Source organism: Cervus canadensis, chromosome 32, assembly GCF_019320065.1.
Source record: "Cervus canadensis isolate Bull #8, Minnesota chromosome 32, ASM1932006v1, whole genome shotgun sequence".
In the NCBI taxonomy this organism is placed as follows: Eukaryota; Metazoa; Chordata; class Mammalia; order Artiodactyla; family Cervidae; genus Cervus; species Cervus canadensis.
The window spans coordinates 28,050,654-28,078,345 of record NC_057417.1 but is presented as its reverse complement, the minus strand read 5'-3'; the positions used below and the strand labels follow the sequence as shown (position 1 = coordinate 28,078,345).

The window sequence follows — 27,692 nt, the reverse complement described above, 5'->3', positions numbered from 1 at the left end:
GGCAACGCGTGTAACCGCTCCTCTTCCAGATCCAGCGCGGGCACCACTGGGATGGAGGAGCCAGACTGCATTTATTCGTCTCCAAAGTCAGGGGAGCGGGGGTAGAGTTCCCCGCTTGGCGCCCTCCTCTGGGCGGCCTGTATGCTGGGAGCCGCGGTCAGGCTTAGAAGGGCCTGGGAGCGGCCGGGGGACACGGGGTGCGGGGACAGTGGATCGTGGGCAAACCACTGAGCCTGTTTTTCCATCCAGAAAACGATGACAGCTGTGTAGTTGGACGACACACCGTTGATCCTCAAATGACAGTGTGACTGCTCATCCTCTGGCTTGGCTGAGGTGGAAACTGGAGCCGTGACCTCCAGAGACCCAGCTGCGTGGCGGCCGCTGTGAGACGCCGGGTCCAGCGGCGGGATGCTCCGCTGTGCACAGACGTGCGCACGCGCGGGACTCGGCAGCTGCGGCGCCACAGCGCCCCCTTGTGTCCACGGTGGGAATCACCGGCCTTGCTGGCGGACAGACGCTGGTTAGTCAAGTAGCTCCTCCTGGGTGATGAGGGGCTGGCTGGCTACTGGACCCAAGAGTCCATCGGGGGAAGAGCGTCTCAAGAGTGTGAGCCCGAGGGTGCGTGACAGTCGGAGGGGGTGATAGCCCCCCCAAGAGTAACAGGTCGCATCAGGACATGTGGTCATCTGAGGCCCAGAGCAGTGAGTGCCCCAAGAACAGCAGCGGGCCCTGCGTGGGGGCCCATGTCTAACACTGTGTGTGTGGCATGCAGCAGGCGCTCAATAAATGCTTGTGGAATGGGAGTGAGTGCATGAGTGTGTGTGCTATCTGCATGTGCAAGGAGGTTAGAAGTGGTAGCCGGATCGTCACAGCGATCTATACTGTCTGACCTTTCAGCCAGTGAGGGCCACCCTCAGAAAGGTGGTCCACGTCCAGGGATGATGGAGGCACCTCTGAAGGCCTCACTGCAGCCCTGGCCGCAGGTGGATAGGACAGAGGGACAGATGGAGGCCTCATGTACCCCATGATGGGCTCGGTCCAGCCCAGCCCCACTGAAGGCCTCCTCCTGGGGTCTGGAAGCCTCCTTTCAGGCAGTGTGTCCACATGACCTCCAGCCTCGCTTGAGGCAGATGGCATTGGGGGCTGGATGCCCGGCCTGACCACAGCCTTCCCCCAATAGTCTAGAGGTGGGGGAAATGAGAAAGCCCAAGGCAGGGCTGCTAGCGGTGGGATTTCAGGCAGGGCCAGAGGTGCAATGCGGGACACACACACACACACACACACACACACGCACGCACATACATGTGCACTCACCCCGCAGGCCCCCACTGCCCCAGCCCCAGCCAGGTGGGCTGAGCTAGGGGCTGAGGCTGGGGAAGCGTTCCAGGCTGGGCTCACAGCCCACCGGCAGGGTGGCCGCCTCGCTGGGCGGGATGTGGTGGGTCATGTAGCGCTTCCCCATGAAGGAGCCGAACCGCAGCTGCTCCGGGGCCTCCTCCGGCCACCACAGGCTGGAGCTGGACAGGGACAGGGAGACGGGCTGTGTCCCTGCTGGGTGGAGCGGGCTGCCGAGCTCCCACAGCCCTCCTCCTGCAGTCTCTGATGTCCCTTTCCTCCCTGGGAGGGCCAGCTGGAGGCCTGCCTCCTCCAGGTGGCCACCCTGGCTCCCTGGGTATGAGTTCATGAAACAGCCGAGGGCTCACTGGAGAGAAAGCCGGTCAGGGAGAAGGGCCCAGGCAGAGTGAGGTGGCCCCGTCTGTGAACCTGTCATCAGAGGACCTGCTAGACCACCTCCCTGAGCTCCTAGACGAAAGACACTCAGGGCGGAAATCCACTGCACATCACTGGAAGGGGCACCACCCAACTCAAAACCACAGGGCTCCCGAAGGGCTTCCAGAAGGTGCTGGGCCAGAGAGAGAGCAGGGGCTCCAGGTGGGCGAGGGGCAGTCTGGGGTCGCCACTCACAAGCGCACGCTGGAGGCTGCCAGGAAGGCCAGGAGCAGGAGGCCGGCCAGAGAAGACAGGAAGGAGGTGATGACGATCATGTCTCCACTCCGCCGCCCAGGCCACGTGTCGATGGAGCCCGGGGACTTCCCTGCACACACAGCGGCTTTCAGAGGCTGCCCTCGGACCCCAGGGCGGTCACCTCCCCGCCATGCTGACTGCCTCACTTCCCCAGCCGGCCTCCTGAGCCCGATCATCCGTCCCTCGCCACCGGGGCACTTGTGCTCTGCCAGCACGGACCACCCGTCACGCCAGCCTCTGCCTTGGTCTCACCTACCGGACTGTTTTCACCACCTGCGGCAGGCAGGGCGGCAGCAGAGCTCAGGACTGACCGGGGCAGCTGCCCTGCCCCCTGGAGCCTGGCATCCAAGGCCTTCACGTGACAGGGTGCCCCCCACCCCAACCCCAGCCTCTTCAGCCTGTCTCCCAGGCACCCCCTTATGGGACACTCAGCCTTTGACATGCAGTTTTCTTGGTCTGCTGAACCGCTCGCTGGTCCTTGGCGCTCTGCTGAGAGCAGGCTTCCCAGGACCACAGCCCAGCCTCCTTCTTGCCCTGGCCCCTCTCCTCCACCCGGCACGGGGTTGGCTCCCTGAAAGAGGGGCAGACTATTTCTGTCCATGGTGGGGCTACAGCCTAGGGCACCCAAGGGTTGGCAAACATTTTGGGGTGGACAGAGCCAGTGTCTCTGCCCATGGGGCTGACCCAGTACCCCACCCTCTAACGGGAGGTTCTATTTAGGGGGTGGCCTGGACTTGGACTCTGACTCGGCGGCCCCTGTCCCGTGGCAGCCGGGGGAGGGGCCGGCTGAGCACGAGCAGGGTGCCGATGTTGGCCGGTCCACAGGGCACACTGCAGTCGGAGGGCCCGGCCCTCCGCGCTACCTTGGTGGAGAGTGATGGGGTCGGACCACCTCGTCTCAGCCTGGGGTGAGCCCCTGGAGTTCATCAGCAGGAACTTCACCCTGGGGAAGAGGACCAGGGGTGAGGCTCCGCACTTCGACTGCTCTGGGCAAGGCCCCTGCCTCGGCCAGGCCCCAGGCAGCTCTTGACGGCCAGGCTGTGGGTCTTTCATGTTCAGGGGAGGGGGGACCCTGTGCTAAGTGCCCCGAGACCTCTCTGGCCACAGCAATCTCTGCCACCAGCCCTCAACCGTCTGAACAGCCGCTCTTCTGACACTCTCTCTGGTTCAGGGGTCCCCGTGACTAAATGCCGCATACAGGGGGCCTCAGGGTGGCTCACAAGGGCGCGTGAGGCCTCAGCCCCTGTTCTCCGGAGGAGAACTGCTGGCTGTGTGGAGTCTGTGAGGCCTTGGAAGGCCCCCCGATAGGGGCAGGCACCCCAGACAAAGGCCAGGAGGGAGAGGTGCGCTCAGGGCGTGCTCAGAGACCAGGATCAGGGGAGCGGGCAGGCTGAGCTCCGAGGGCACCGCACAGAACTCGAGTTGTATCTGTGTTCGGGGTGGGGAGCTCTGGCAGGCTTGCACCTGGCATTGATGGGAGCCGGCTCCTGTGGCCACTAGGACGGGCGGGAGTGGCCACTGGGTGAGAGGGTGAGGGGTGCGGGTGTGGAAGGCGGCTACACCCTGCCCCGCCCTCCCTGTGGCCCCTGCCGGTTCCCCCAGCCGCACTCGGTCACCCTGAGGATGTCTGGCCTTGTCCCCTCGCTCCCTGGACCCCTGCTCTCCCACCCCGGTTCCACCCTCAGCCCCAGGCTGACTTTCCTGCCAGACCCACCTGTGGGAGGGGCGGTCTGCAGCATTCCACCGCCTCCCCCCCCCCATGCTGGGGCCTGCAGATCCCTTCCCATCCCCCACCGGCTCTGTGATGCCCACCTCCTCGTGGAGGCCACCTGCCCCTCCAGGAGGTCGGAGCCCACACAGGAAGAAACCAAGGCTAGAGAAGGGGAGGGGCTTGCTTGGCCTGCAGCCAGGAAGGGGCGGGGCCAGGGCAGAGGCCTGGGCGGAGACTGGGGCGGGGGTGGGGGCTGGGGGGCAGCCATGGTCCCAGAGCCCCACCCCCATCCGCCCTCTCCCAGTACAGCTCCCTTCCAGGTTTCAGGTCAGGCGACTCACCTGTAAGGTCCGGGGCCCGGGAGAGGGGCGTTGCAGTAGCGAGGCTGATGGAGGTCAGCAACGCAGCCGGCGTCATTGCCCACCCTAAGCACGGGGGCGCGCCCGCTGCCGCCCGCAGGGTCCTCACAGGGCAGCTGGTCCATGGTCAGGGGCAGCGTCATGTAGTGGCCATCGGTCAGCAGCCGTGGGGAGGCTGGGATCTCAGCCAGTGTCTGAGGGTTCTGGAAGACCCTAGAGGCTGCAGGAGGGAGGCACAGACAGCTGGGGCCGGGGCGCAGTAGGAGACAGGCCGTCCACTCCATAGCCCCGCGCCCTCCATGCCTCAGAGCCCAGAGGACCCCTCCAAACACAAACCAGACGTCACCTCTCAGATCCCCCGCAGGATAAAGCCCAAACTCCCCATTCAGACCCCAGGCCCCAGACCTGCCCCGGGACCTACCGTTGCTGAAGGCCACCACCAGCCAGACGGTGTCGGCGGCACCAGAGTGCCCGTCCAGCACACAGCGCGGCTGCTCCAGGGAGAACGTGGTGGCCGTGACCTTCCCTTCCAGGTCCCAGGCGGTTATCCGCGGCGTGTAGGGGATGAGCTCTGGGGCCATGGAGACAGGCGTGAGGGTCCAGGGCCCACTGTCCCTGGGGCTGCCTCTCCCGGTTGGTGGGGGGGGGTGCTCCCAGGTCTAATCACTCCAGCAGGTGCCCCAGCCCCTAGAGTTTGGCGGGGTGCACCCCTCCTGGGACCCCCACTTACCCAGGCTGAGGCAGGGCTGGGGCCAGCCCAGCACCACCAAGAGCAGCAGCCAGGGGCGAGGCTGCCTGGCGGGGAGCCCCATGACAGCCTGCAGCGCTCCCACCGGCCTGCTTCCACACCCACAGCCTGGGGCCAGTTTGGCCGCCTCGGGCCGCTCCCCTCCCCACACACTGCGGGCCTGGAGGAGCTGGTTAGTCAGGCTGCCCCGCTGGCCAAGGGCTGGAAAGACCTGAAAATGTAGAAGCACCCCCACTCCGCCTCCCAGCCCACCCCGGGGAGGGGGCTGGGCAGGGCTCTGGGCAGGGGCAGGCCGGGGCTGAGAGAGGCCCCTGGACCCCCGGGATGCCAGCCAGGTCACCCCAGAGGCCCGTGTCTGAGTTTGGGTCCCACCCAGACCCCCAGCCTTGGGGAGGAGTGGGGAGGAGGGCCACATGCCAGAGATTCCTGCACCCCGTGTACCAGGAGCCTCCCTCTGGCCTTCCATCCCCACCCTGGAAAGGAAGGGGGCAGCTCTAGCTCCTCAGGGCCCAGTGGTCCTGCCCTCCCTTCACAAGGCCACTTCCTCCCTTAGTTCCTTTGATCCTAGAGCTGGCAAGGGCCCTGCTTACATCGCTCCTTTGGGTTCTCACTAATATGTTGTTTTTTTTTTTTAATTCTTTTAAAATTTTTCATTAATTTTTTTGGCCACACTACTCAGCCTAGGAATTTTAGTTCCCTGACTAGGGATTGAACGCAGGCAGTGAAAGTGCTAAGTCCTAACCACAGGTCCACCAGGGAATTCCCTACAGTGGGTTAGTTGCTCAGTCGTGTCCAACTCTTTGCGACCCCATGGACCACAGCCCACCAGGCTCCTCCGTCCACGGAATTCTCCAGGCAAGAACACTGGAGTGGGTTGCCATTTCCTTCTCCAGATAATTCCCTATATGTATTTTTTAAATTAAGATATAATTCACATAACCTAAGATGTCCCTTTAAAATGTGCAGTTTAGGGAGTTTTGTTTTGGTGGGGTTGTTTTTTGGGAAGGTTGTTTTTGTTTTAAACAAGAAGGGTTTTTTATTTACGGGAATTCTGGAGAAGGATGGCTGCTGGTATGCGTTTCGTCAAATGACATTAGGGTCCATGTCTCTCAGATTCTCTTGACCTTTTTTTTTTTTGCCATACCTTGCAGCTTGCAGGATTCCCGTTCCCGACCAGGGACTGAACCCCGGCCAGGGCAGTAAAAGCACAGAGTCCTAACCATTAGGCAACAAGGGAACTCCCTCTCTTGGTGTTTTTTCTCATTGCAGCAAGATGGCTGCTGTGGCTCCAGGCATCATGTTCTCTCTCAAGCTAGGAAGAAGGGAGGGCAGGCAGGTGTTGCTCAATCTATCAGAAAAGCTTATGCTTTCCATATAACATAAGCCCTGTAGACTTCCTTTTAAACTTCACTGCCATAAATCTCCAGATTCTAGAACTTTATCACCTCAAAAAGAAACACTGTACCCATTAAAACAGTCACTTCCCATTCCCCTTCCCCCCTGACAACCACTGATGTACTTTTTGTCTCAGTGGATTTGCCTTTTTTTGATATTTCATATAAACAGAATCACACAATGTGTCATTTTCTGCCTGGCTTCTTTCACTTGATATAATGTTAAGGCTCATCCATGCTGTATGTGTTACTGTTTCATTCTTTCTTCTAACTGGATAGCATCCCATTGCATGAGCAGATCGTATTCTGTTCATCCATTCATCGGCTGATGGCTATTTGGGTCGTCCCCACTTCTTGGCTATGATGAACGCTACCGTGGCCGTGTTTCCAGTTCTCGGATATTTATCTAGCAGTTTAACTGCTGAGTCATATGGTAACTGCTTTTTGCAGCACTGGTCACCAGCTTTCCAAAGCAGCTGCATTTTTACATTCCCACAAGCAGTGGACAAGGGTTCCAATCTCTCCACATCCTCACCAATATTTATTTCCTATATATTTTTTTATAATAACCACCCTAATGGGTATGAAGCGGTATCACTTTGTGGTTTTGATTTGCATTTCCCTAATGACATTGCTCGTCAGCCATCTGTATAGCTTTTTCAGAGAAATGTGTGTTCAAGTCCTTTGCCCGTTTTTTTAAAATTGAAGATTTTTTTTACTGTTGAGTTGTGACAGTTCTTGATATACTGTGGATACAAGACTCTCATCAGGCATAAGATGTGCAAACATTTTGTTCCTGTTCTCTCACTGCGCTGTGAGGGTGGGAGCCGAGGGTGAGGGGGGACACTCAGGTACCCACACAACTCCCCTGCCCTGGGAGCACTGGGGGAGTCTCACTGTGGAACCTAACAGAGTTGGGGTCCAGCTTCTCCATCACGGCCTCCTGGCCCTCCCCAGACCAACGTCTCCACAGGGCAGGGGGCACGATGCCAGGGGCTCACAAAGCTGCCTTAGTTTCTTTTCACAATCAGAAGGGGAAAAAAGGAACTTCTAAGTGAAAGTAAATGCTCTAACATACACTGATCTTTGTAACAACAAATCATAAAACAGAATTTAAGTTTCTTTCTTAGAGAGAAAAGGGCTTGTGAAGGCCACAAGCACACATCCCCACCCCCATGCCCCGCCCTCAGGAAGCCTAGGAATATTGGATCCTATTTCTAAGAAGACTGGGAAGAATGGAAACCTTCAGGGTGGGGTCAGACTAGACCTGGCTGGGATTCAGTCCCAGCTACACTGCTGCACCCTCGGGCCTCTGTTTCCTCATCTGTAAAGTGGACACAGCGGTACATGCCCCATAGGAGCAGCACTGAGAGAGTCAGAACCCCCAGGGAAGTAAACGGGAGGAGCTGCGGGGGGTGCACCCTGGCAGGGCTGCTGAAGGTCCACTGCACGGAGAACTGGGGTGGGGACCGGGGAGCCGCTCGGTCAGCGCCCAGCTCCTGGCCTCCCCGCAGCCTGAGTCTCATTTAGGAAGAAACAAAGGGTTGGACAGGAAGCCTGTCAGGTCCATTCCTTCTCTGATGCAGCAAGACATGTGTGGGCTGGCTTTCACACATCCGACCTTCATACACACACGTGCACACACGCAGCCTCTCCAATGGCAAACCCACGGGGCCCACAGTCTTTGGCTTTAGGGCATTTATTGCAAACAGAACATCTGAGGTATAAGAAGCTGACCCAGACCCAGGCCCGCCCCGGTGGCACGCACAGTAGGCAGCCTCTCCTCACCCCGGACACTGAGGGCCCCATGCAGCCCGCCGAGGACGGAGGGGCCCACACACTGAGGTAGCGGCATCCGAAGCCCCCACACATATGACTCCCAGGCTCGCCCGGTTCCCACAGAGACCCAGGCCCGGCGGGCACAGAGAAGGGGACAGGCGGGCATGGGGAGCCCGCTGGTGTCCCTGACAAACATCCCAGCCTCTGAGGAAAGGCACCTTCCCGCCTGCCGTTGTGGTGGGCGAAGCCGGGCTGGCCAGGCCGCGGGTCACTGCTGCTCCAGGCAGTCCTCGGTCACCCCCTGGGCGGCCAGCTCGGCCAGCACGTTCTGCAGGTAGTTGGGGTCGGGGTAGCCGTGGCCTGTCACGTTGCGGTCCATCTCAGTCTTGTGGTGGATCTCGTTCCACACCACCGTGTCCGTCTCCCCGGTGGTGCTGGACGTCCCTACTGTGAAGATAAGGCGCCTCTTCCAGGCCACCTTCAGCAGCTCCAGGACCTGCCAGAGGAGAGGGGATAGACAGGGGAGGGGAGGGCATGGTGGGGGGAGGGGATGAGGAGGGGGGAGGGGATGAGGAGGGGGGAGGGGATGAGGAGGGGGGAGGGGATGAGGAGGGGGAGGGGATGAGGAGGGGGGAGGGAAGGGGATGAGGAGGGGGAGGAGCGGTGGGGAAGGGGGCAAGGAGAAGGCAGTGAAGGAGTGCTCAGAACAAACCCTGGCTGCAGGGGCTGGCCTGGAGGGCAGACACTCCTGACACCCCCCTCACCTCCCTCAGCCTCTTCGCGCCCTTGGGGCTGTCCCCACCCCAAAGCCACCATCCTGGCTGTTCTGTCTGCCTGGAATGCTCTTCCCCAGCCTTCTCACAGCTGTTTGGTCGTTTCCGACTCTTTGTGAACCCACAGACGGTAGCCCCCCAGGCTCCTCTGTCCATGAGATTTCCAAGCAAGAATATTGGAAAGGGGCGCCACTTCCTTCTCTAGGAGAATTTCCCGACCCAAGGATTGAACCCATGTCTCCTGCATTAGCAGGCGGATTCTCTGCCGCTGAGGCACCTGGGAAGCCCCGTCTCTGAGCTGGGAAGGCCCAAGTCAGGGCTCAGCGCAGAGGCGGCTCCACAGGCCACCCCCATCACCCAGGGTGAAGCGGCCCGGTTCCGCCCCATCCCATCACACTAGGCCGCAGGAAGACCCCTGTCCTCCCTGAAGAGCACCTGTGGTCAGCTCGTCTCTGCCTGGATGCCCCATACCCAGACGCCTAACCTGCAGCAGGTCCCCAGGAAGGGGCAGCCCACACCCTACCAGCTCACAGGCTTCATCCCCCCTCCTGTCGCAGTAAGGTGGGCAGAGGCAGGGCCGGGATGGCACCGAGCTGGCCCTCCCAGCCCGACAGCCACCCGCCACTCAGGGACCTGCCAGCTGTGGGGAGGAGGATGGAGGCTGCTTCCCGGGTGGCAGCCGGGCCTTTACCTTGCGGCCCTGGGCGTTGTCGGGAAGGTAGCACTGGCGGGGAAACCCTCTGGCAGTGAAGGGCTTTCCAGGGTTGGGGTGTTCAGGGCCCTGCAGGAGGAACACAGACGGTGAGAGTGGGAGCCAAGGGGCTCGCGGGCTGCACAGCTGCTGGGACAGGGCCCCTCTCCCCAGCCTCACCCCGTCACCTTCCAGGCGGGGCTCTTCCTGCAGGAAGTGACCAAATCAACTGCTGTCTCCTCTCTCTCTAAAGACCCACCATGCACACCGCCTGCCCGTGCCTGCCTCTGAGGGGCGCCACACACCCTAACAGCCTCCACGTCCCTGAGGAAACCGGACCTGTCAGAGGTCAGGCCGAAGCTCCTACTTCGCTGGCAACCCTCTGGGCACAGGGCTCTCTGGACTGGACGGCAGGGCCTGCTTCACCATCACTGGGGCGCACAGCGCCTCCACGGCTCCCTCCGGAGCAGGGCCCCTGAGACCATGGCAGCAGGCGAGACAGAGGGCGGGGGCTGGAGCACGCACGGCCCCTGCTCTGCCCTCAGCCCCTGGTGACACACCACGTACAACTCCAAATTCCCCGCCTGCTTTGTGGCTCTACTGCTGTCTAGATGTTTCTGATTTTCCCAGTTTCACTTTGAGCGCAATGTCACTTTGGAGGACAACCAGGGGAAAGCACGTAATTGGACAAAACCAAGGGACATCCTGTCCTCCTGGTCTCTGTCACCCTGTATCTTCCCAAGCCAGCGAGGCTCTGGGGGCACGCTGAGATCCCCCAGTCCAAGGCAGAAACCTAAGGAGCCCTGACTCTCGTCTGGGTCTCCACTGGGACCTGCAGCTGAGGTTCCTGCTCCTACACACCCCACACAGGTCTGGATCAGCCCGCTGAGCCGGTCCCTCAAGAGTGGTCAAGCCTCACTGCAGGCACCTCTCTGCCCTGCGCTCTGCCCCTTGGGAGGGTTCCTGCTTGTGGGCTCCCCAGCCAGCCAGCTAGCCCAACAGAAGTGCTTGTTCCTCCTGCTTATACTCCTGTGAGCCTTCTGCCTAGTAAAAGTCCAGCTAAGATGCCTCCACCTCCAGGAAGCCCTCCCTGGTTCAGGAAAAGGCAGGGGCCATCTCTTTGCTTCCACAACTCTAAGGGCTGGCTGGAGCCCCCAGCATGAGTGCCTCCTATTTTCTGGGAGCCTGACTGGGCAGCTGGGCACCTTCAGTGACCCCGGAGGACAGAGTGGGACAGGAAGAGCCTCAGAGGCCAATTCCAGAAAGATCCAAGGAGGCTCCTCTTGTGCCGTGCCCCTCACCTGAATGCCGTGGGGAATGTTGTAGACTATGAGGATCGTCCCGCAGTCCTCGTGGCCGGGGAGAGACATCTGAAACGTGAACACCTCCATCTTCCCCCGGGGCTGGGTCCCAGTCTTCTCCCCATAGATCGTTTTGCAGGAGGGACACTGCAAGCTTCCATCCTGGGACAGGGCAGAAGGTCGTGGACTGAGCCAGTGGCCCCAAGAGGGCACCCAGGCCAGCCACCCTGCTGACTAGATGGGAAAGACGCCTGCAGGGACACGGGTTTGGTTCCCTGGTCACCAGTGGGTCCCGGGCACGTCGCCAAGCTCCCAGGCAGACTCCTTGCAAAGAAACTCAATTTTGGCAATTTCCTCGGAAAGATAAGTTTTACCCCAGAAACTCATTAAGCAATTTTCATTAAAGGGACAAAGTACCAAGAGACTGGCATCAGGTAGAAAAATTAGGTTTATGAACCAAAGTCTACACAGTTGAGTCATATTTAAAATGGAGCAGAAAATCCTGTGATGGAAGGACTGCTGACGCTGGCGCCCTGGCCAGTACGTGTGGCTGAGGGACACGGCTCAGAGAAGACAGCCCAGGCACGAAGGCCCCCCACTGGCCTTGGCTCTCTCTGCTCCTCTGGCTAAATTACACCAAAGGCCGGGCAGCCAGCGTCACCAGCCACCCCCAGCCCCCTTCCGCTGCAGGGCCAGGACTGTGGACATCTCAAGGTGGTCTCTGGGCAGGCCCCGGGCCCCTCACCGAGCAGCCCCAGTCACCTGCTCAGGTGCAGCACAACTGGGACGGGCTGCCGGCAGGTGACCCCAACGCCCCCTCGGCCCGGGGGCCATGGGTACCTTGTTCCCGTTGCAGTACATGGCCAGCAGGCAGAGCAGGTGGAAGGTGTGGCTGCACTTGGCCAAGCGGCCCACGGCCATGGGCCCGATGGTCTTGCTGTCAGTCACGTCGCTGTACCCAGACACCACGGACAGCTTCTCCATACAGATGATGCAGTCCTGGAGGGAGACCCCACATGGGGAGGCTCACCCACGGCCCCTGCGCCACAGGGGCGAGTCCTGAGGACCAGCCGTCATCTGCGGAAATGCCGGACCCCAACCTAAGTCAGCCCCACAGCTCTCCGTGCTGGAGGCTGGGAGCACCGAGGGGTCACTGGTATCTGCACCCTCAGAGGAGGGGATGGCAGGTGGCACCGAGTCTGGGAGCTGCTGTGATGCGTGGAGCCTGGGCTGAGAGGACGGCAGAAGAGCCCAGCAGAGAGGAAAGGACGGGAGGGGCCCGCGGCGCTGGGCTTTCCAGGGGAAAGGGAACCTGTCAGAAGCACATGCACGACAACAGGCAGGCAGGAGAGAGGAGAGCCTTCTGAAGCAGGAGCCAGCGCTTCTGCTGGGGGGCGGTGCACCTGCAGGACAGGGGTGACCTGGGGGCAGGAGACCAGGTCCTGGAAGGCCCTGAAGGCCATCATCGGGGGTTGGGGCTTTGTCTTACACATCAAGGTAAGCAGAAGTGTTCCTCCTGCTTAGACTCCTGTGGGCCTTCTGCCCAGTAAAAGATGCCTCCACCTCCACGAAGCCCTCCCTGGTTCAAGAAAAGGCTGGGGCCACCTCTTTGCTTCCATAAGCACAGCAACATGGCAACAGGGAGGTGGTAAGAGCAGCGGGTACTAAGCCATCGTGGCCACATGCTGGCTGTGTGACCAGCAGCTGGCGGGGAGGCAGCCGGGGGCCAAACAGCCCAGCTCTGTCGGGTGAGCGCAAGGGCAGAGAGGTGGACAGATGGACAGACTCCTGTGAAGGGGGCAGGCTGAAGGGGAGGCCCAAGGTGAGAAGGACTTGCAAGCCTCTGTCCAAACCCTTACCAACCAGATGCTTCCTGTGTTCTCGACTTGCAGGAGAAGGTAGCCAGAGAGTCCCCAGCTCTGAACCCACCCCTCAGGACTCTCCAGGGCTCTTCATTCAAACTGGAGAACAGTGGCATCACAGCCCCGAAATGAGACTCAGCAGAGCCGGGTCAGGTGAAGCCGCGATGGGGTTAAAAGCAGGAACCCTGGCTGGCCCTCCCCACAGCCAGGGGGGCAAGACTGGTCTATGGATGAGGCACCTCCTGGCAGAGGACAGGCTAGAGGCCTCATCTGAGCCACCCCATTACCAAACAAAAGCAAAAGCAGCACGGGCCCCGTGACACACACCTCCTCTGGGGCTGTCTTCAGCTCTTCGGTGTAGTTTCTGATCACCTGCTCTGGCTCTGGCTTTGGGGACCCTCCTAGGAGAGAGAAGAACATAAATGGTGTCCTGAGGAGAACGGACTAGAGACACTGGGATGAGAGAGGAGGACAGGGAGCAGTCCAAGCTGCCGGGAGGGAGGTTAGGATGGCTCAGATGGGAAGGTTAGTGTGCAGGAGAGGAGAAAACAGGCCAGGCGCAGAACAGTCCAGAGCTCCACCGGGGGCGGGGCGGGCGGGGGGGGGCAGCCCCGGGAGCCCTGGAGGAAGAGAAGCAGAGACAGCAGCTGGCCACGGCCTCCAGGAGCCACAGGCAGGGCCTCAGCCACGGCCCCGCGCACCTTCACTCAGGAACCCAGACCCAGGCTTCAGAGACCATGCAGGAGGGTCAAAGAGTAGCTTCTAAACAAATGCTCTGGAGTGTGTTCTGGCCAGGTTATTTTACTCAACTTTCGTTATTCTCAGAAGAAAGTCTGGGTAAGAGAAGTAAGTGTCCTGAGTCACGTGCATGGTGCAGGCCTGCCCTGTGGGGACAGCTGCGTGCACACTGACGGCAGAGAACGGCCACACGGCCCCGGCCAACCACGGTGTTCTTGGGCTTGTCCCTGGACTCCAGGGTGTCCGTGACCCGCCTCCTCGATCTCTCAGCTGCCCACAGCTCTATCCCCCCGCCTCCTCCTCTCGAAACCTCCCACCCCTGGGAGGTGTGCGCCTGGACAAGAAGCTGGGAGGGGGAGGCCCTGCACCGAACAAGGCCCCACCCCAAGGACAAGCACCCCCTCCCCTCTCCCCCCTGCAGCTAGTCAATCAGCAGAGTCAGAGTGGTGGCAAAGCAGGAGAGGGAGGGACCGGGAGACCAGCCCAGTTTGGGAGGGCGACGCCAGGAGGCCTGCCTGTCTCAAGTCCAGGGGAGCTCCTGGTCCCAGCCTGAGACCAGAGGGGCTCTGGCATAAGCCCAAGCTCCCAGCCATCAGCGTGTGGCTGCAGAGACTTAGAAGTCTAAGGGCTCAACAGCAGGAGTCCCCTCTAGACCAGAGATGGCCCAGTGACAGGCTGGAGGGAGCAGAGGGGTCGGGGCTGGGTGAAGTCAGGATGGAGTCTGGCTCTTGGGCTGGGACAGAATCAGGTCACCTCTGAGTCTCAGGTCACTCATCTAAAAAGTGGACCTGACACCAACCCAAGGGGTGAGCACTGGAAAGGCATTAGCTGCTATGACCTGAAAGGCAGCTAAAAGCCAAGGGAGACCATGCACCCCCAACCACACATGTACAGGCACTCCCATCCACATGCACACACATCCCCAGACACAGACCTTGAGAACCCTGACTCTGGTCATTGGAGAGAAAGCCAGACCAAAGCACAGTCCCCACCAGCACCGGGTGGCCAGCCTAGTACCTGGGACTCTACTCTGAGGGGAGAGACCTTCTAGAAAAGACTGGTCTAGAAGGCCACTTTGGTGACAGGCCAGTCTCCAGCTGAACCCCAGAACTCCTCCGGCAAGGCCTGTCTCAGCACCCCTTCCTCTCCCACCTCCCGCGTCCAGGTAGCCTTTCGGAACTGATGGTAACTCTCCATGATCCACTTTTCTCAAAAGAGGGCCAGCCAGGTGACCTCCTACCCCATGAAAGTACATCTGAGCCCAGGAAGGCCAGACGGTCTGCTGAACGCCGTGTGTTTTCAGAGCAAACCCCGAGTGTCTCAGGAAGCGGCACTGCCCACAGATCCAGCCCTGAGGCAGAGTAAGAGGGAGCAAGGCTGGGGTGGTGATGGGAGCTGAGCACTTAGGGTCGCCCTTCCCTGGCCTCCCTCCTCCCCCGATGGTTGGACAGGCAGTGAACTCGATCAGGGCGACCGTCACCACGTGCCAGGCACTGCCCCTGTGTTTACTTCCTATTCCTCCCACAACCGGTCTGCCGGCTAGGAGGCCCTCTGCTCATGAATGGGGAAGCTGGCATGAGACCACAAAGCTGGTGAGCGAGCACTGCAAACCCCGGACTGGCAGGGCCAAAGCCCTGCTCACGCCATCCTGAAGGTCCTCGAAGCAGTCACTTCTCTGGCCCAGTGATGGCAGCAGAGCCACAGTTTTAGAAATGACAGGCGTAGAGCAGCTCCTCCTCTCAAATTTTCTTTAGACTCACACAGCACCTTCTAACAGTTCTGAAACCTCTTCTCCCCTAGCCATGTGACGGGAATGGCATGGTTGTTGGGGACCCCTCTGAAGCAGCCCCACGTGAGCTGGCCCTTCCTAAGACACACGGTGGCCCCAGCGGAAGGGACAGAGTTGTCCCCTGCTCCTGAGCCATGTCTTGCCTTGAATCTGTGTTTACAGAGTCACTGAGTTTCAAGCACAGGCCCCTCACACTTCCACTGCACTGGGAAGACAGCACTGAACTCTGGGTCTCAGAGGGGAGTGGATTCCCAGGGGGCCAGGCCTGCTTGCTGAGGGCAGGGCGGGCCACTGAGCCCATCACCACCCCCGCCGGCGAGGGGAGGGCGAAGGGTCGAGGTGGTCAGAGGAGAGCGGCCGGTGTGGGAGAGTCAGAGGCAGCGAGACTCGGAGGAGGCTGAGCAGAGGCCAGAGAGTATATTTGTGAGCAGGAACTACCTTTCATGGACATTTTCCTCAATCTCTTAACTGAGCTGTGACTTTTAGAGGCCAGACAGGAGGCGGGAGGGCTGGCGGGCTGGGGTGCGCGGCTAAGACACACAGGGAGTCCAATGGCTGACATCAGAATACTCGTCATGCCTACACGGGGTGCGAGATCAGACATGCAGAGAGGGGAGAAACGTTAGAAGGAGCCGTCTGGCTGGTGACCGCCACGAACCCCTGCTGCGCCCAGGTGGCGCTGTCGACAGCCGTCAGGGCTCGCCCATCTCCCCGGGGGATCCAGCTGCGCGAGGCTGCCAGGGCCCACCCAGACCAGCAGGGCTGAGCTCAGCAACCAGTGAAATGCCGGCTCGTGGGAGCCCCAGCCCCAAGTTGCAGGAGGATCTGAACAAGCACCCCACCAGCCTGTGCCTGGAGCATGCAGGGGGGGAGGCCATGGCTTCAGGAGGGCAGAGGGCAGAATGCCACCCCAAGACATGTCCAGAGCGGTTCGGGGCGGGGGGCCGCCTCTCCATGACAGCGCGAGGAAGGAGAGCAGAGGGCAACACAGCAGGGCGCAGCCAAGCCATGGAAACGCGGACGGTCGGGAGCGCACGGCTCTGCGCCCCCTCGGCCGGGCCCCCGCGGCCCCCAGTCGCCCAGCCCCCCGTGGGGGGCCTGTTCTCCATGCACCACCTGGCCTGTCTAGGTGCCTTCAGAGCTGTCACTGGGGGAAACAGGCAGGAATCCTGCCCCAGGGCCTGCCACCTCACCGAGGTGTCCCCACGGCCCCCAGGACCGCTCCTCAGGAGCAGCTGAGGCCCCAGGCCGTGGCTTCCTTCTCCGGTCCCCTCGGCAGAGGTTCAGACAGCTCCTCTGGCCGTGGTGGGAGCACAGGGGTAGCCCACAGCGGGAGGAGGGGCAGCAGGTGGCCACCCCGAATGGACTGTCCAATCCTGTCACTCCTTCCCCGACGCCTGCAGGGCGGATGCCCCACTCCTCAGCCTGGGGCTCCAACCGTGCCCTAGCTGACCCTAACCCGTGCTCCCTGAAGACCTGGAACTGAGCACGGCCTCCTCCTGGAGGCACCGTTCCTGCCATGCTCTCAGCTACCCTGTGGTCCACAGTAGCCTCCACCCACCCTTTCCCATCCCTGAAGCACCTCCTCCCCTGAGAGGGGCTCTGGGCTTCCCCTCCGGCACCTCCCTTAGGGAGCTAACAGCTGTTCAGAATCTGGCCTGGGGTCTGGGCACTGTGGACAGGCCAGGCGGATCTGCTGCCCACTCCAGAGGTGATCCAGAGCGGCCAGGGCAGAGCCGGCCCTGGGCTCCATCAGGCCCCACCGCCTCCTCCGCCAGAGAACAGAGGTTCTCAGCAGAGCACCCGCGCCCAGCGCAGGACAGCAGCAGAGGCCAGAGGCCTGGGCAGTGCTGGGTGCACTATGGTGGCGGCTCCACAGGAGACGCCAAAGTGCCCATGAGAAGACCGAGGCTGGACACTGGGCACTCCTGCAGCAGGTAATGCAATGCCACAGCTTCCCAAGGTTGCTCCTGGGCTCAAACGTGGGTTCCCTCGGGAACTAAACATCGGGTGGACTGGATGACAAGCAGGCACAGGGTGCAGATAGATGCGAAGGGAACAATTCCTGACGGGAACCCAGGAGTTGTGTGTGCTGACCGTGACTTATTCCCCCAGAAGCCACCGGACCCTGCCCATCAACCAGACCCCTCCTCACGTCTGCCCTCCCTGACCGGCAGCCCCTCCCTGACCGCCCATCTAAAACGGCCGCGTTCCCCATCAGCTCATCGCCTTCACTCGGCTCCGTGCTCACCGCCAGACGTGACGGGGCACACGGGGCAGGGCCTGTCACGGGGGACCTAGTCTCCGCCTGCGGGGGGCAGACATCCCGGAGGCCACACCAGCAGCCCCGAGAGACGGCGGCGTGCCCAGTGCTGCTGCTGTTCCCAACGAAGGACACGCTCCTCCTCACTCCAGCCACAGACAGTGAGTCTCAATTTACACACCTGCAGGGAAGCAGCCCCTGGCTCGGCCGGTCTGCCTTCTTGTGAGAAAGTGTGAAGGTCATCCCGCAGCCAACACTTCACAAAAGCGGCATCCAGTGGAGAGGATGGGGGGAAGGACACGAGGGGCCATCACAACTTCTCCAAGATCAAGGGCTCAGGAATGCACCCCCCCCCCCAAACTCCTAACATCCCCAAACAACTCTTAACAGTGCGGACAAGCATGGCTTTTCCTGCTCTCATCTTGGTCTGCCAGAGCCCCCGGCAGGTCCCACACCCGGTCAGACACGTGAACACCCCCTTTCTGATGCCCAGAGCTGTCCTTTAGTCTAGTGGGCTCAGGTGCCAGCCTACCCTCCTCCTGCCCTGGCCTTACTAACCTGGCTTTGACACCGGTACCACTCCCCCGGGGCTGATCGGCCTTGGGCAGGTCCTGGCAGTGTAAAATGCAGACACTCCTCCTCCCTTGCTGGGTAGGAGCCTGGCCCGGCCTGGGGGGCCCACTCTTCCCCATGCCCATGAAGGAGGGGCCCTGGCCAGGCTGCAGGCAGTGAAGCCATCACCCGAGGCTCCTGGTGGATGGGGAGGCGGCCCCTCCTCCAGCGCAGGGGCGCACGCAGCCCTTCCGCGGCACGGCCGTGGCTGGGAGCCTACCTGAGAACCCCTGTGTCCAGGTGCTCACCTCAGTGTGGTAGGCGTGCTCACCTCAGTGCGGTAGGCGTGCTCCCAGATCCACGACCAAATCCACAACCACTGCCCAGCTGAGACCTCTCTCCAGACCCTGCTCCCTGGCGTGGGCCCAGGGTCCCTGGTTCCCTGGCACCCCACACAGCGGCCCCAGCAACAGGGATGAGCTACAGCCCTGCGTTCAGGGGAGGCGGTGTTTGGCCACCGACTTGTCTACTCTTTCCTCGCCAGGACCCAATTCCTGAGCTTCGGGGTCTGTCTCCCTGACAAGCAAATTGGAGGTTAAAATACCTCCAGGATCTCTCTGAGAGCAAAGGTGGCAAGGGACACAGAGAACAGGCCAGGAGAGGGTCCCAGCCTCGAGAGCTCCTCAGCGCCCAGACTACTGCCGAGCTGCGGGAAGAGGTGACCACACTGGTATGAGGCCCAGAGACCGCAGAGCTGAACGGAGCCGGGCACTTGCAGGCTGGGCTTGCTCCCGCAATCTCTCTCCAGCAGTACATGTACACACACACGCGCGCGCACACACACACACACACACACACACAATCTGAATTACCTGGGCTATGTGATGCCACGGGAAGACCCAAACTGGGCAGGAACTATCTAGTTACATCTTTGCTCACTGTCCTCTCTGCCCCAGCAGAGGGCTGATGGCTGAGCAGGTGAGTGTGTTCCAGAGTGCCTGCTGGGCGGCATGTCCTCGGCCTTTCCTGGCCCCACTCTCTTGTCTCCACTACATCTTTGACTGGTCCTTCCATGTCCTTCAAGTGTTCCTTCTTCCTGGTGGTCCACCCAGTCTCTGTAACCTCACACACTCCTGGGCAGGCACACACCCCATGCGGCTCTTCTGAGCCGCCCATCCAAACTCCTCTGCCTCCAGGACAGCTCCACTGGCCACAGCCATGGACCCACCAGACTCGGAGCAGGACAGTATCATAGCGAAGAGCCCAGATTCTGAGGCCAAGAACACCTGGGGCTGAATCCCAGCTCTGTCCAGGACTGGCTGCCTGGCCTTGGGAGGTTTCTGGAATTCTCAGCGCATCAGTTTCCTCAGATGTAAAATGGGACAAAGTTCCTCCCCCACAGAGCTGCTATTGGGATGAAATGAGTCGCCACGTAAGTAAAGCCCCGAGTCCTTCCTCCTTAATCACGAGGACTTCTCTGTCGGCAGCGCACACCAGGCCCCATTCTATTCCTTCCGTCTCACAACCAGTCCAATCGCTGAATCAGAAGCCTGTACCTCCATCCACTGCCACAGCCCTAGTCAGTGGTCAGCCGGCCTGGGGCACGAAGCCTGGGTCCACAGGGCCTCTCTGCCTCCAGCCTGGGCCCCTCCAACACGCCCTGTGCTAGCACACGGACTGGCTAGCTCCCTCCCCTGCCGCTGCCTCTAAATGATGGCGGTTCACCAGACGCCTCGGTGTACCTTCATGCCATGGTTTACATTCCCCCTAAGTTAAAAAACAACTCTCAGTGGCTTCCCAACACCCACAAAAGGAATTCTGAACACAGTTCAAAGGGGCAGGGTTAACAAACGACCTAGTGAGACATAAAAGCCACTTGCTCAAAATGTGAACTCCAGCCAAAAAAGCTGGAGGAGCTCCCCAAAGGGCCCCTGTAGGGAAATGCCTAAAGCATGTTGGGACAGAAAAGCTACTCCTGAACAGTGATTCAAGGTGATGTGAAAACATAAAAGATGGAGAATGTCCGCACCGGGCATCCACCATCATCAGGTATGATCCCCCCAGCACTGAGACAAATGAGGGGGCACCCAGGCTCACTCACGGGGCGGGGGGGTCACCATCACTGAAAAGAGGCGCTGCCCCCCAAGAAGCCCCTGTGGGTTTCCACAAGAACACAGAGGGTCAGAAGACGCCCTCCCCACAATCTCCTCCCCCTGCCCCACGCATTCCCCGCCCCCGGTGGACACGTCTGGACCGGGGACCACCTGCCTACCTGCGAGGGCTTGCTGGACCCGGCTGGGCTTCGGCATCTGCACGGGCACCGTGGCGGGGACGCTCCGGGGGCTGCTCGCCGAACCGCTGGGCAGGGAGGCACTTGGGGAGAAGAAGGGGACAGAGCTTAATGTGAGGAGCTGACTTGGCAGAAACAGCCAGTGAGGAAGACACTGGTGCTGCTGAGGCTCCTTTGCGGTTTCACTTCCCCGCAGCGGCCTCTGTGCGCGGAGGGCTTCTGGTTTTTAAGAGGAAAGATCCTGACGAAGAATATGTCGAAGGACAAGCAAAGAGGTCTGATGGTCATGACTCTCGAAAGCACTTCCTCCGTGAAAATCAAGCAACAAAAGTCAGACCCCAAGCGGGGCACTGGGAGGGGAGGGAGCAGTGGGCAGGAAGAACACGGTGGGGACGAGACTCATCTTTTTACACGGTGTGGAGAATGAAGCGCTGGCTGTCAAAACACGCTCTCCTGGACAATCCTGAGACTCTGAAGACAAATCCTGAAACAACCATGAGCTCACCTGCTTCACCGAAATGAGGGCTCTGTGGTACCCACAGAGTGGAAGTCCAACAGAAACCACTCCTAGTGGTCAAGACCAATACCACCAGTAATGGGCCAAACATCATCAGGAACTCCAAGAAAGGATATTCTGAGAAGGAAATTAACACCCTTTTTGTGGTTTCTGCCAAAACAGCATAACCTCAGTCCAATCATGAGAAAACATTTGATGAAACCAAATTAAGGCCATTTGACAAAAGTAACTCTTCCAAAGTGTCAAGGTTATGGAAGATGAAGAAAGACTGAGGAGCAGTTTTATCCAGAGGAGGAGGAGAGGAGGAAGGACAACTGGATGCAGAGTGGGTTCATGGATCAGGAAGAGAACAACACAGAAAAAACTGATGAAAATCAGAAAAGTCTTCAGCTAATAGTCCCACACCAACGGTGAGTCTCTGCTGGTTTTGGCAACTGCACTACGGTTATCATGAAAGATGTTAACACGAGAAGTCAAGTAAGAGAGATATGGAAACTCCACTATCTTTGTAACTTTGTTATAAATCCAGAATTAGTTTAAAATAAAGGAAAAAAATTTTTTAAATGGTCTTGCTTCCCACAGTGACTAATTCCAACTTGTTCACTTGGTTTTAAGTCATTATATATATGTGTGTGATTATATTTTTATTTTTTCATTTTTAAAATATTTGTTGATTGATTTGGCTGTACTAGGTCTTAGTTGCAGCATGCGGGATCTAGTTCCCTGGCCAGGGATTGAACCCGGGACCCTTGCACTGGGGGCGCAGGGTCTTAGCCACTAGACCACCAGGGAAGCCATTATATTTTTAAGTGGTAATAAATCCATGCCAGCATTGCCTGTGGGGAGCCCCACACTGGAGACGGCTGATGCAGATGGCCCAAGATGCCTGCTACTCCCCCCCGCCCCGCCCCCGTCCCAGTGACTGTGTCCCTCCAGCCCTGCTCATGTTCAAGATGATACAGTAGGAAGGGTCCGCAGTCCCTAACTGGAGCTCCCCAAGGACAGGGCCTGGGTTCACTGGGCTCAGCCTGCAGCCAGGAGCCGGGAAGGTGCTCAGGAAACGATGGACGCCTCCAGCCTGCTGTGCTACCCTCGCGACGGCCAGCAGCCCAGCAGCCGCCCAGTGGTGGCAAATGCTTCTGGGAGCTCTTCCAGGCCCCTGCCTACCGCCAGCCTCGTGTCACAGATGCCGTCAGTGGACGCAACAGGGAGCTGGCTGGTTCTGGTCCACATCAGAAAATCTCATACTGACTGGTACTGGTTTTCACTTCTGGACTGTTACGCTTCCTGCCGCCCATGTCTACCGTCAGCCCCAAGAGGACAATGGGACTGGGCCTGGGTGCTTTGCTGAGGCAGTGGGGGAAGGGCGGGCATGCAGTCATCCAGGCTAAGGCTTTGGCCCCACTAAGTTGTTTAATGTGAAGCCACACCCCACCCCCTTCCTGAGTCTGTTTCTTCAATTCTCAGGTTCTAGAAGTGAAGGACTTGGAGAAGATACAGTCCCTGGAGGTGTCCTTCATCTCCTAAGCCAACTCAACAGGGAGCAATGAGCCAGGAAGCGGGAAAGCCAAAGCCTGGCTCTGCTGCTCCACGGGGCGACCCAGTGGGCTGGGCAGCGGGGTCTTCCCTTGCTGGTGAGAGGCCCATATCTGAGAGAGAAGGCCGAGGCTCAGGTTCTACCACAGGAACAAGAGCAGAAAGCAGACAGGCAGTAGGCTTCCAACAGGCACTCACCTGGGAACTGGGACCAGGAACCATGAAAGCTCCATCTGCCTAGGGGTCTCATGGTGTCACTTCCCCTGCAACTTTCCCCAGCTCCTCCCCCACACATTTCTCTGCTGTGATCAGAAGGGACAGAGAAAGGATCCAGCGGTTCCCACGACGGGAACTCTGAGGGGCAGACAGAGCCTCAGAGGTCACAGATCCCCCTGCACTGTCCACTAGGAGCTCAGACTGGCAGAATGTTCCCTGCTGTGGGCACCATTTGCCCATGAAGTGCCCTTCTGAGAATTCCTTCCTACCAGCCTCCTGCCTGCCTGCTGGGTTCCTGGGTCTACCTACTAGGCCGTCCCTGCCTTTCCCAACTGAGAAACCATCTCCAGGAGCTTCCAAGTGGAGCTGAGAACACAAGACAGAGATTTCTCATCTTCTACTTGGACAGGATTGTACAGTCCTGAACAAGGGGCAGAACTAGGAGGCAGGAGAGCAAGGCATGCAAAGCCTCCCTCCAGCTCCCCAAGGGGGACCCTCTGAGCATGCACAGTACAAGGGGCTTAAGATGCATTCAGAGCCTGGGGACCCCACTGCCAGCGCCCACTGTGGGGCACGTCGAGTCCCGTTTCCGAGCTTTACTTTCTCTCTAAGATGAGGATCATCCCCCAAGGCCCCCAGGGTGGCTGCCAGGATCATTGCACAGTGCGATCCAAACGCCCGCTGTGTCCCAGGTCCCAGTGGAACGAGGCGGTTCTGGAGAGCCGCGGGGCCCTTACCAAATCCTGACCACCACAGCCCTATCAGAGCAAAGGGAAACTTCTGCAACTGCCCCGGCCAACCCAGTAATCTTACAAGGGGAAAAGAGAGACGGAAAGAGAGAACAGAGCTGAGCTGAGGGCTCACAGCGAGTGAGTCAGGAGTCAGATCCCACTGTAGTCCAGGACCTCAATCCCACAAGTTTACAGAGCCTGACTGATAGCAGGAGGGAGCAGCATGCAACTTTCAGAGGCTGGGAGAACAGTAGCGACCAGAACAGAGTAGATGGAAGAAATGAGAGCCGTTTTCCTAGGCTGGGTAAGTGCGGGGCAAAGACCCCCGAGGCCTCGCCACACCGAAGCTGCAACAGAGGGCTGCTCGTAATCACTGCCCTGAGTCAGCAGAGAACTAAACTGGCTGGCACACCCGCTATTAAACAACGTGTGCGTGACACATTTTGGAAAGTCTTCCATCCAACATCATTAAAACACAAGTTTTGGTGCTTAAAGGGATAAACTTCAGCTACCAGGAAATTTACTTAAACCCAGCGGCTCAGTGACAAATCACGTATCGTCCCGATGGATTACTTACTCAGAGAAAGGCTCCTGGGGCACAAGGCGAATCCGTCAGCCGAGGTTTTACCCGGATTGAGCAAGAAGGGATTTGAAACTACATGGGTTCCAAAAAAAGAACCCACAGGGGCTCCGCAAACTTTCATTTCGCTCATTCACAGGTCCTTCCCAGGGGCTACCAGTAAACGTTACTGGTTCCCAGGTTTCCCCAGTCCGTGGCGCTGCCCACCCCATCGCCTTCTCCTCCTCACACCTGGTGACCTCACCTGACGCTGCCGACGTTCACTTGGCCTGGAGAAACTACACCATGGCCGCGAGAGAACCGAGGTGCCAAGTGTTTTCAAGTCCTCCCAGCCCGGCTGGGTGAAGAGGTCAGGGATTAATTAGACCCCCTCTGGCTCTACAACAGCCGTCAGAGACACTGACTGCAGAGGGCCACACACCAAGTCAGACGTGGGAAGACCGACCCCTGCCTGTGCAAGACGCCCCTCCCTGCTCCTAGAGAGACAGGCCAGGAGGTGCAGCTGAGCCCCCCGTCAGGAGGCAGGCCCCTCTGACCCTGCCTCACCTGCCAGAGCCGACCGGACTGGCCCAGTTCCCACCTGGTTTACAAGGCAGGGCGGCAAGGCAAGCAGCAACACGCACGACCAAGCAGCAGACGTGAGGCTATCCAGCCCCACTGCCTCCCCTTCTGCAACCTGCCTGGACGGGGCCCTCAGGCTGGGGAGGGGAAACTCCAGAGAAATCTCAGGGGAGACCAATGGGAGCCCCATGCCAGAAGCAAGCAACAAGGCCCAAGTGGTCACCTGGCTCCTCCCAGAATCCCAGCTTTAGAACCTTCAAGAAACCTGCCTCAGTTAATGCGTCAGAACGCAAGCCCCAGGAGGCTGGGCAAAGCTGACCAAGTCGTAAAAGCGGCTTCACCCTTACTGATAACCCTTCTGGGCTGGCAGATGTGACGTGTTTTTCTCTAAAACAGACTAACCCACGTACTGGAAGGGGCCTCGCAGGGCACCGGGAGGGACTGGGTTGGCACAGAGCCCAGCGTGCTCATGTCTCTGGGGAAGGCCCAAGTCTTACCCTTGCTTCCAATTCCCAGAAAGATCTCAGATCCACGAGCCCCAGCTTCAGAAAGGAAAAGACGTGCAGGAAGACGCCAGGACCCAGTGGGCCCAGCCTCTCCTCTGCGCCAGCGGCCTCTGCACACACCCACCAGGACACCCTGTCTTCCTCTCACTCCATCTTTCAGATGGCTTTCAGAGCTCCACGTGCCCCACGCAGCCCGCAAGGGCCTGGGTTTGAGCCCAGCTCTGCCACGTCCTGGCTGTGCTGCTAATCCCGCCAGCCTCAACATGCTCCCCTGGAATCTGGGGACACCACCCACTACAGGCCACTGGGAGGATCCGGGAAAACCAAGCCTGGTTGTAATGGGTGCTCAGTGAGTGAAGCCGTCATTGTCTTATTGAAGCCAGACAGGTCCTCCGGAGAACACTAGAGGCCCCAGAAGCTGCCAAGGAGGTCTCAGCCATACTAGGAAGCTTCAGCCCTCCTCGTGGTCAGGAGGGCTGGGATGGTCTGGGTGAGCAAGGTGGAACCAAGATGCCGACTTTCTGGGAAACAGGGCAGCCACAGGTTCCCACGTCCAGTCACCGCCCGCCCAGGTCACCCTCTCTCAGAAAAGAAAAATCTGCCCCCATCCCGGCCATCACTACGAATCCTCAAAACGTTCTGCAGGCCCGACTCTCAATAACGATCAACACCGAGGCCCCTGGTCAGGAACAGGTGTCAGCACCCCGGAAGCATCCACCACTGGCCACTCCAGGGTTTTCCCACTTTAAAGTGTCACCTAACTTAGATGGGGCCTATCTTATCACTTTCCCAGGGTGCCCGAGGGACAGCACAGCGGTCAGCCCACACCACCTGCTGCCACCCCCACCTGCTCAGCATTTTGCTCTTTCCTCAACCAACTGTTAAACACCAAAACTGGGCTCCAGCCTTCCCCTGGACGAGGCCATGGGCTTAGGGAGAGGACTGAACCTTCCATGTCTGATTTCAGGGCCGGGCACATAGCGGGAGTCAGTGAAACGTCCTCACGTACCCAGCTATGGACACACACGCACAGCCAAAGAACCTTTAACTGCGCAGAGAGCCCGATTCTCCTGAGGAAATGAACGGATCACTGGTTTTTAACCCACGTGGCAACTACCAGCACTCGTGTGTCAGAGGTCACGGAGGCTCGCTGGGACACAAGGCTGTGGATGGCCATGGTCCCTTGGCACCACGTGACGCATGCAAAGGAGATGACGAAGTAGCAGGGACCGCCAAGGAGGCAGGTGCCGGGTCTGCAAGGCCCTGGGGAAGCCTTCCCAGCTAAACAAAGGCGGAAACCCAAGGCCCTGACAAGGCACGCGGCTGTACACAACAGCTGTTGGAAACACAAGCTACCTGGCTGTGCTGGTGGCGGACAGTCCTGAGGACTGGTGCTGCGATGCCAGGTGGGAGAGGCTGGAGCGGTAGAGGGGCGGGTTCCCCAGGGAGGACGGCGCCCCGGCCCAGGGGTTGGTGGTGTTCAGCCTGGGCGCCGACCTGGCCCCGGAGAGGGAGGGCTTGTTGTATGGAGCAAAGGCCTGGTGGGTCCCCCAAACAATGGCGGTCCTGTGGGGGGGCTGGGGGACGGGGTAGGCAGGGAGGCTGGTCATGGAGTGGCGGTAGCGGCCTGACACGGGGCCGGTGGTACCACCGCTGAGGCACTGATGGCAAGAGCAGGCCACCCCCGCGTGGCCCGGCGGAGCAATGATGGTGGTCACCGGGTACGGGGGCCCCGCCTGGCGCCGCACGCTCCGGCAGAAGTTGGAAGTCTTGTTGGTCTGCGTGTGGGTGGCGTAGTTGATGGTGTAGTTGTACCCCAGGGGCGCCAAGTCCACGAGCTGGTTGCCCCGGGCCACCTGCTGCTCCAGGTAGTCGCAGACGCTGGCCTCGTAGGCCGTCCAGGAGTTGTCGTCACCCAGCCACTCCCAGACGATGCCCCGGCCGGGGGCCGAGTGCTGCGGGAACAGGTGTCTCCGCACGGCCCGCATGGTGCCTGTGTTAAATGGAAGGATGCATGTAAACAGCTCATCTGCCGGCCCCTCACCGCCCTCAAACCAAGGGAGTTTAAAATTCTTTTTTTCCCTTACAACCAACATAAGATAATGTGGTCACAGTATATACACATGGGTCATGCTGCTGTTTGACCTAAAGGCTGACACTAATGACTCTCTCCAAATTTGGGATGAAAGGTAGAGTGCGCTCTGTGCAGAGAAACTGTGGACCCAACGGACGAAGTGGCAGAGGGGAACTGGCCTTTCTCAGCTGGACTAGGGGACTGGGTCAAAGATCAGCTGTGGCTCAGACTTGATGAGGCTTCTCAAAATATTCCTAATGATGAAACCTGTGTGGGCTTACCGAAGGAACCAAAACAAAAACGCCTGAAGGAGATGAAATCATCCACAATCCAACCACTGAGCGGAAAGCACACTTCATATACTGCAATATATTCCGACCCATCCAGTCGTTTAAGCACATATGTTTAGCTGCAGCTGACAATCATAATGAAAACCTTTCCCATTTCCATATACTACGCAGTAAGAGGGATTGGGGGCAGGAGGAGAAGGGGACGACAGAGGATGAGATGGTTGGATGGCATCACTTCTCGATGCACATAAGTTTGAGTAAACTCCGGGAGTTGGTGATGGACAGGGAGGCCTGGCATGCTGCGATTCATATGGTCGCAAAGAGTCGGACATGACTGAGTGACTGAACTGAACTGAACTGATGCCGTAAGTAGTTTTTAGGTGTCTAAGACTCTGTGAAACTCATT

At 59.4% G+C, this 27,692-nt stretch overlaps 2 protein-coding genes across 3 annotated transcripts in view; both read right to left on the bottom strand.

Moving 5' to 3' along the window:
* Positions 1-52: 52 nt before the first annotated feature.
* UPK3B (uroplakin 3B) lies at positions 53-5,552 on the bottom strand. The gene is made up of 6 exons (XM_043456420.1): positions 4,826-5,552; positions 4,517-4,666; positions 4,078-4,315; positions 2,889-2,968; positions 1,966-2,095; positions 53-1,517 (listed from the first exon to the last, which is right to left on the bottom strand). The coding sequence occupies exons 1-6, from the start codon at positions 5,307-5,309 to the stop codon at positions 1,358-1,360; spliced, it is 1,242 nt and encodes a 413-aa protein (XP_043312355.1). The 5' UTR covers positions 5,310-5,552; the 3' UTR covers positions 53-1,357.
* A 2,368-nt stretch (positions 5,553-7,920) lies between these two features.
* DTX2 (deltex E3 ubiquitin ligase 2) overlaps positions 7,921-27,692 on the bottom strand; it is a 33,539-nt gene continuing 13,767 nt past the window's right edge. The window contains exons 3-10 of one of the 2 annotated variants that reach the window (XM_043455688.1): positions 26,279-26,915; positions 20,258-20,358; positions 15,609-15,749; positions 12,971-13,044; positions 11,622-11,780; positions 10,782-10,943; positions 9,481-9,570; positions 7,921-8,512 (exon numbers count right to left, since the gene is read on the bottom strand). In XM_043455688.1, the coding sequence (XP_043311623.1) occupies positions 8,285-8,512; positions 9,481-9,570; positions 10,782-10,943; positions 11,622-11,780; positions 12,971-13,044; positions 15,609-15,749; positions 20,258-20,358; positions 26,279-26,915 (1,592 nt within the window). In that variant the 3' untranslated portion in view covers positions 7,921-8,284. The remainder of the gene's footprint in view (positions 8,513-9,480; positions 9,571-10,781; positions 10,944-11,621; positions 11,781-12,970; positions 13,045-15,608; positions 15,750-20,257; positions 20,359-26,278; positions 26,916-27,692) is intronic. The other variant, XM_043455689.1, reaches the window with a different exon arrangement.

Bases quoted from the DNA above. Each gene is read 5' to 3' on its own strand.
- UPK3B (XM_043456420.1), bottom strand. From the start codon at position 5,309: ATGGAAGGCCAGAGGGAGGCTCCTGGTACACGGGGTGCAGGAATCTCT. The intron at 2,096-2,888 runs GTAGCGCGGAGG...CTGTGTGTGCAG, and splicing joins CCCCATCACTCTCCACCAAG to GGAAGTCCCCGGGCTCCATC. The intron at 1,518-1,965 runs GTGAGTGGCGAC...GTCCCTGTCCAG, and splicing joins GCAGCCTCCAGCGTGCGCTT to CTCCAGCCTGTGGTGGCCGG.